This window comes from Cariama cristata, unplaced genomic scaffold (genome assembly GCF_000690535.1).
Source record: "Cariama cristata isolate BGI_N322 unplaced genomic scaffold, ASM69053v1 scaffold5619, whole genome shotgun sequence".
NCBI lineage: Eukaryota > Metazoa > Chordata > Aves > Cariamiformes > Cariamidae > Cariama > Cariama cristata.
In genome coordinates, this window is record NW_009633907.1 from 20,390 (window position 1) to 28,944 (window position 8,555).

The following is an 8,555-nucleotide window of genomic DNA, read 5'->3' on the forward strand; positions in this document are numbered from 1 at the left end:
TTATTTTCTTCTGGAGGTTCTGACATCCATCTGTTGAGTAGCTGTTCAGTACTATTGGGGAGCTGCTGACCCAAAGGCTGGTATTTTGTTTGGTCTAGTATCAGATGAAGTATCCCGGGACATAATGCTGATACAGTTCATTAGCAAAAAAATCGGTATTTATCAGGATGTTACTGTCATTCTTTTTTCTGGCTGTGGGTAGCATTGGAGCGTGTTTGTGAAGAGGAGAAGACAATTAAGTGACAGTTCTCTCTCTCTCAAAATAGCACGGTCCTTGGTAATGGGGTTTTCAGAATGATTTGTGATTGTGATAAAGGGACTGAACGTTGTCCATGTTTCACTTTGTATCTCTGGTGACTTTCGCTGACGAGGCAAAGGGTAGGAGGAGAACTTGCATGTCATGTTACCTTAGGGGAAATTGTGCATATCCTCCAGAGAAACTGATAATTGAAGAAACTGCAAACGTATGCAGCGAAACTCTACGCGAACAGGGCTCCCCTGAACCTAACTTCTCTGAGGCCAAAATAGCTGCCAAAGGGGAATTTGAGACTTGGCTTTTTAGTGTTTTCTTTGAGGGGGTAAAAAGGAAACACATTAACAAGGATGGGTGCTCACTGTCAGACTGGAACCGTTACAGTATTTTCCCATTGGGGAACTTCCCTGTTAGCAGGAAATATATTTAAATCCTCCAATCACAAAGGTGATTTTCCTTTTTTTTCCTTTTTTTTTATTTAGAAAATTCAGTGCAACATTAAGCTCTTCCTAGTGCGGGTGGAAATTATGGGTTAGTTTCTTCAGCTGGAAGCAAGATATTAAGTTACTTGCCCAGTTTCATGAGGCAGGCATAACCATTACACGCACCCCTCAAAATGTGGTGAAGTGCATTTATATGGGTGAATTTCTTGGGTGCTGGGCCTTAAGGAGTGTGCAAGGTGTCTTGTTTAACAACCTTGCTCAGAATGTGTTATTAAGAGCTTTTTATAGGAATTAAAATGTTAACCCTCTTCTGAGTGTTTCCTCCCGCATATTGGCTTTGTCCAGTGAGACAGGTTAACTGCAAACGGCTGTGACAGATTTGATTCTCTCTCCTGAAGAAAAGATTCTGCTCACAAGCCACAGCAAATTGGCTGGAGAGGGAAATGTTTCCACAGTACAGTAACAAAGAAGATATTATCTCAAGAATGGCACAAAAGGTTTTTCTGCTTAACCTTGTCTTGATGAGGAAGATAGTTTGTGGTTAAAGTGCAGAAGGCGTGTTACTGTATTTTTAGATGCTCTTCACTCTTAGCATCTTTAGAAGGTGCTGGCTGGTTATGGCCGGTCATTTGCTTAGTCTTAATACCCATCCTCTCTCATTTAGCCTTGTTTGCCTGATGTGGTGAACAGTCAAATTTAGAAAATACTGTATATTTTGGGGCAAGATCTGGTATCTATGTGATGGATCTTCCGCGTAACTTTTCTGGCCAGGGTAGATGACTGGGCTATGTTCTGTAGGAGCACTTGCAAAGTATTAGCTTGAATGGAACTTTGCGCTTCTTGCCTTTAGAAAAAAGGTACAATTTTGGACTTTAAAAACAAAAAACAAACATCAAAACCACATTTGGGCTTTAGACTAACTCCTCTTTCCTGTACTCCTTCAAAGCAAGAATTCTACAATCCAAATGCAGAGACTGAAATAATGGTAAGCACAGACCACATGACCTATGAAGAAACTGGAATGATGTTGTTTTGAGAAAACACCCGTTCCTCCATTGTCAGCCCTTGCCTCTTTGAGGAGAGCAGTTTTGGGGGTGGGGTTCTCTTGTTTTGATTTTACTCTCTTCACCTAATATTTTTGAGAACATAGGCCTAGTATTCCCAAAGCTGATAGAGCTAATGGCACTTTCAGAGTTTATTTCATACTGGACTGTCAAGCTTCTGTCTCATTCCTAAATACATCCATGCACTATTTCATATGATCCTTAGTTTGCAAACCTTATTTTTGGGAGACTGGTCAGTGTGCAAATAGCACTATTACGTTTACCTCAGTATGTGAGGGATTTCCTTACTGTATTTGTTCTGTTTAGTTTAGGGATCTGTCAGACTTGGAAGCAGCATCCAGTACAGCTTCCTTCCTCTAGAGGAATGCACCAGGGAATCAATCAAGCTGACTTCGGTTGTCTGTCTCCCTGAGTCAATGTAGTGAAAATGGTTCTCACCTCCATGCTATTGCCTTCTGCAGCAAACAGCCTAGCTATATGCAAGGGTGAGAAGAAGACTTAATGAAGTTGGTTCCATTGCTGATAGCTGGGTAGACTGCAATAAACACTAATCAAATCAGAAGACTAACAGAAGAGTGTGTGCTGCCTATCCAAGAGCCAATGCTCCTGTAAGATGTAGCGCCAAAGAGTTAACGTGCCTTCTTGAATGGAAGCTTTCTGTGTATTGCTTGAGGTCACGGGGACTTTCACGTGTTCAAAATAGTAATGGTAGAAAAGGCCTCCAATCTTTCCGTCACTGTCTCTCAAATCTGTCGTGGAGATACCAGGGTAGTAAACAGCTGAGAACCTGAGACTTTGCCTGAAAATTGTTTTCTCAAAAGGGCTATATGTTTTTGTCACTCCTGAGGTCTCCTCTGCTTCAAGCTGTGAAGTGGCAATATACAGGCTTTTTGACCAGTATTGTGTTGAAAGGCTTTCCAAGCTATATTTACAATACAACCCTAATCTTTGATCCTTTCCCTCTCCTTCCATCTTCCTTGCCAGTTGCTCCTCCTAAATTGTAACATTTTCAACAGTGCCTTGCTGCATTCTAGTGCTTTTACTCTTCGACTTTGATCAAGGGTGTAATTCCTGGAATGTGTAACAGGCTGATTTACAATCTTCAGTTTGTGCTGTTTCCTAAAAGACAAAGATCACCAGCTGGGGACAGAACTTTTTAAAAACATGTTGGTCTGCACAACTGCAGCAGGAGCAATAATGTCACTACTTTGACATGAGCTAAAAGTCAGCGCCGGTGAAAGGATCTTCATAAAAGGATTGAACTGGCTGCAGAAGAGAGGATAGCAAATAGAAGTACAAGCCCGACCTGCACTTGTTCTTTTCCTACCTAAACTCCTCGAGGAACAGAAAGTAATTTGCGCAGTCTCTCTCTCCCACCATGCAATTTAGTGTTTCCACAAGGAAATAAATCAGGATAACATAACAGGTATTGGCTGCCAGTCGCTCCCTTTCCTACCACGCAGTAGAGTCTCATGCCCTGTTACAAGCTACCTATCCCCTTGTGCTTATTTTCTCTCCTCTACTTTCCTTGAGCCGTTCTCTCCATGAGAACAGCCAGAAATCCTTACTGCTGTGTCAGAAGCAGAGGTAAGTATCAAGTAACTTGGTGTGCAGCACAGAAAGAAAAGGATGAGTCTAAGGTGTTAACTCTTATCCTCTGAGTCTGAGCTGTGGCTTACTGAGCATATGAAGAAGGGCAGTTTTGAGTGGTATAAATTATTCAGAACTGCTGGAGGGAGACAAGAAACAATCTTGTTCAGAGGGTGTGAATTTTGCCTGCCTGGAATATCCTGTATCTTTGCTTTGCTCAAATAGCCTTATGTATGAAGCACTTTATCCAAATGCAGGAATTAAAGAACTATTATTACAGCTGGTAGACTGGAAATGTTTACAGATCCTATATTACATTCCAAGATTCTATCTGTAAGTGTTATATGTGTTTGTAAAAGTGTTTAAAAAACAAAACAAAACTTGTGTAAGAAGTTACATATGCGATGTGTTATTTCTAGCACAGTTTGATTAAGCTTTTGCTGCCCAGCACGCTGAGTTGGGCTGAACCTGAATGCTGAACTGACATGTGGCAAAGCTTGCAGCCACAGGTGATGGCGCTTTGCAACATGGACTTGCTGAACATTGATTTTTGTGTAGTGTATCTTTACCTGAAATGCTCAAAACAGTTCAAGTTCATGGCAGGAGCTGCCAGAGTGAAAGCAAGGCTTGAACAGTGTCATACTACCTCTGACTTTGTTTTCATAACTCCTGTAAGCTTACGCTACCTTCAGCTGGAGAATCCTGAAGGAATCTCTACCTAAACTTTTCAAAAGGCTTTCTCAGTGCTGGTCAAGCCTCACCTTGTCCCAGGAAGTAATGCTGAATAGGGAACTGTATAGAAACTGGCAGAGAGAAGGTACTTAATGGATTCTGCTGTATCACAGTCCTTCACGTTTCTGTGAAAGGAAGCCAACTCCTGAAAGGCCTTTAAACAGCCTAGAAGCTAGCCATCTGTTTACAACAGAACAACACATGCTTTTACTAAAAAATATTTTTAATCTTTTAAAAACATTGCCAGCCACAAGGGAAAAGCCTAGAGAATTACCCACCTCTGAAGAAAAGGGTTAACGCTAAGTTTTTAATAGTTGTGATCACATAACCACTAAAGTGTACCACAGCTAGGGACTTCACAGCATGGAAAATCTCATTACTTTTATTTCTGCTCTAAGAAACCCCCTTATTTTCCTTACTACCCAGTGACTTGGCAAATAAAGTCTCCTTTGCAGGAAAGTTGAGAAAGGAAACCCTTAAAAGTAGTGCTGATGGTGTTCTAGCCCAATGTGGGCAGCAGCACGTGGGCTGAACGCTTCTGTTTTCTTAAACTTCCTCCACTTCTTGCAGGGTGTGCTCCAGGATAGTGTCTTGTCCTTGGAACTTAAAATAGCCACGAAACAACTTTTTCTGAAGCAGCAGGGGAAACCAATAGATATCATCTGCCCACATGTGACTGAACGGCACCTCATCCAGCTGAAACCACTGTGGACGCATTTCTGGTGGGAGAAAACAAAAGAACTTTTGCATGAGATTTTTGGGTTTTTTGCTGCCTAGACATTGAGTCAACAAGCAGCTCCCCTCTACAGCCCAGCTGCCTCCCTTCTCAAAGGGATTTAGGCATGAATAGTTCTGCATTTCTTAAGAGCAGTACTGTGTCAGAAGAGAATATGCATTGTTCTTTCCCCTCCGCTAGCTACCTACCATCACTTTCTGTTGGCTCCCCGTGAAAATGATCTGCCCGGAAAATGTGAACATCCATGAGTTCCGAGTTGCCCACAAATTCAAATGTGATCTGACCCATCTTCTGCAAGGTGTCCACAGTCAGTCCACTCTCCTCCAGGAGCTCCCTGCACAAGAAATAAAACTTCTTTACATGGAAGCGAGCAGTGGGAGAACAAAAGAGAGGTTGTTAGCTTTACTTGCACATTCAAAACACTTCCAGTGAACCAGAGGTGAAAGCTGCACCTGTAAAACCAAGCAGGGCACAGCAGAGTTCTGGCTTGCGTCAAACTATTAGCCTACTTACACCACCGTGGGGCCAGGTCAGACTGGCTCCTGTGTTATTTCACGCTCCTAAAGGCTGGTAGGACAATAGTCTATGTTGGAAGGGGAAAATTCAGGAAAATTGTGTAGTATAATTTACTCTCCTTGCAACACAATGATCTTTTCTGAGATCAGTTACTAGGGTGCTAACGGTCATGTGAGGGTAGCTGGATGTAGCTTAAGAACTCCTGAGATACATTTTATTTAGACAGGCAAAAGGCTTTGCCAACCTCAAGCTAAAGCTTTCATAATTGTGGGGAAGCAGGTAATGAATACTAGAACATCTGTACTTGCTACAAAATGAGCTACTTCTGAGGCTAACTGAAGCTTATTTAAATAACACTATACATAACATAATTTGCACACAGAACATTAGGAATACTGTCTCCCATTCAAATGCCATATAAAAACCACAAAGCAATTGTGTAAACTTCCCATTTCTGCTCCTTGGAAGCACATTTGGCATAGCGAGAGGCTAGGAGGCAAGGCTTTTAAGAGCACTTTGAGAGACTTGCCAGACGGTTCTTTTCCATGTATCGCCATGCACAACTGCTTGAAGCACGTTCAATTACTTGCTCTGTTTATGCTATGCACTTAGGGCTTTTTTTATTTTTACCTACTGTAATAGAATTAGCATAGCTTGAAGTTAGTCATGGTGTTTCTAATGTACAAAAATAGGGAATACTTTGAAACAGTGTATCTTCAGTTAAGGTTAATAATTAATGTAGTTGCATATTTGGCAGTAACTTAACAATTTTAAAATGTAATGGAAATGATCTTTAAGGCTCCAGCTTGCTTTGGCATCAATTTCATGGATCCTATCCTTCAGAATTATATTCCAACTTAATGTCTTAGCTAATTTTAGTTTATCTCCCCGAGAAACTATCTATGTCTAAAACAGAGGCAGTTTTCCATCAACAAAGCTAAAAGCCTTGTTTTACAGGCTGTGGTAATTGAACAATAAAGCACAGCAGTGCTATGGTTCTCCAAGCAATTTATCTGTCACCTGTTTTGCTCTATATATTAAGTGGAAAGATTACAGGTAGCAAACTAGAAATAATGAACTAGCGAAATGCTCCCCTTACAAGATGTGCCACTGAGGACCTGTGGGTGCCCCAGTGCTCATGGGAATGTGGCATACTCAGTGGAGTATAGAAATCTTACTGATGCAGGACACTTTTGTTCATGTTTTAGCCTAATATTTAACTATCTGTGCTGTGAGGACACTTCATGCCTTGTGCCTCTGCAAACGCAACCGAGACAGTGCAACACGGAACCACAGCATAATACCTCAGCTCCGAAGACGGAGCCGAGGTGGTGCAAGTTAAATTTGATACAGACTGTGTTATGCTTCCTGGAGGAGAGCTGCACCCCGAGGCAGTGCTGCAACGGTGGTGTTCCCACCAGGACAGTGGGCTGTGTGCCTAGCTGGCCCTGGCTCCGGGGACTGCTTCCTGCTCAGTTGACCTCAGATGGAATTGGTTGTGTCATTCTGCAATAAACTCCTGCAGCTATGTCGAAAGGGATGAGGATTGGACTGTTCCACAGCAGAGAGCAGCAGGTGCTGGCTGTGTTGTGGCATGTTGCACTGAAATCGATGAGACTTTCATCACTTGACATCTCGTATGGATAAAACTCCGGTTTCTAACTCCAGGCTAGCACAGATAAACACACACCTAGGAAATTAAATGCTAAATTAAATCATTAGATTTACACCACAGTCAGTAACAATGTAAGCCTAGCAAATGAAGGCCTGATTTAAGTAACAAAACTGATCTCCCTCCCTCCACTCAGAGACGATAAATTACACAAAAAGCCATGATGTGTCAGGTACGTTAACACCGTGCACTGCTGGGTGCACATCTGTGTAGAGGACTCTTCTGTCCCCTGGGTTAGCTCACCACAGAACCCAGGCGGTTGCGCTGGCACAGCTGAGGAGAGGGTTCAGGGCAAAAGTGGTTAGGGAGCTGTTGAGCACACCAACACTGATCTTCCTGCAGGTGCGAGGGCAATTTTGGGCCTATATCAGAAAGTGAGGAGGTGGCAAAGTGTGGCTTTGTATCAGCAACATTCAGGTAAAGAACGAGGTACCTAATTTTTAGAGGAGTTTAGCAATTCAGCTGCGATCTGCTATTTCATTTTAGTGACGAGGAAGAAGAAAAAAACTTCAATAAATCAGTACTAAAAGCTACTGTACCTCATTACTGATGGAATTCAATTCCCTAACTCAGCATTAGGGCTTAAAAATGCCACCATGCAGTCAAATAATAAATTTCTACAGTACCTTTCATAAGAGACCTCTGAGAATTCCTAATATTTTGTCACTACGTTTTCATGCAGTACTAAAAATGCTACTGGAAGGTAGCACCTGTTCAATAGCTTCAAAATTTAAACAACAAGCAGTACAATGGCATCAGTTGTAATTCTGCTACATAGCTAAAATTAAACTCTGCACCTTCCTGCACAGTGCAAGAACCTCTGCCCACCACTAGCAAACTAAGTCTCAGTTTAGATCAGAATCTGAGATGGGAGGGAGGATAGTCACTAACTTACTCACAGGCTGCACGACAGTTAAAGATTTGCAGGTGACAGGCAACGGGAAGCAATCCCATTTCTTTGTACACATGGATGATCCCTCATCACCTGTGGAGCAGGTGATTTTCTCTGTTCAGAGAAGGCTCACAACCGCACTGGTGGGTTACATGCTGGTTACGAGGGCGTTATTGATAAGCTGAGCCGTGGTGACTCCACCTGCAGCCCACCACAACTGGTCTCACACCTCCATGGCCCAACCTGTGCCCCAATACTCGCCTCTCCCTGGGGCGCCGGCCGAGCCGCGCGAGGCCGAGCAGCCTCCTCGATGCTCTCCCCTGGCTGCACCTTCCCCCCAAAGCCGTTCCATAGCCCGGCTCCAAACCCGCGTTTCTTCATGCCCAGGAGGACGCGGGGTGGCTGCACCACCAGGACGAGGGTGAAGAGCCTGGACGTGCACATGGTTCCTGGGCAAGAGACGAGGAGGGCATGCAACGCCAAGGGCTCCTGGCACCCCTCAGAGGGGAGGCCGGGCTGCTCCTCTGGCCCAGGGGATGCAGATGGCCGCTCAGCCCCCGCAACACCCAGCACCCCCTCCCCAAATACCTGGTCCCCACCATCCCCAGCCCAAACCCTTGGTCCCCCAGTGCCTCTCCCAATGCCTACTTCTCTAAT

At 43.6% G+C, this 8,555-nt stretch overlaps 1 protein-coding gene across 1 annotated transcript; it reads right to left on the reverse strand.

Moving 5' to 3' along the window:
* Window positions 1–4,628: 4,628 nt before the first annotated feature.
* NUDT1 (nudix (nucleoside diphosphate linked moiety X)-type motif 1) lies at window positions 4,629–8,345 on the reverse strand. Its single transcript, XM_009706945.1, has 3 exons — window positions 8,187–8,345; window positions 5,007–5,148; window positions 4,629–4,801 (listed from the first exon to the last, which is right to left on the reverse strand). Exons 1-3 carry the CDS (start codon window positions 8,340–8,342, stop codon window positions 4,629–4,631), a joined length of 471 nt encoding a protein of 156 aa, XP_009705247.1. The 5' UTR covers window positions 8,343–8,345.
* Between the last annotated feature and the right edge of the window lie 210 nt (window positions 8,346–8,555).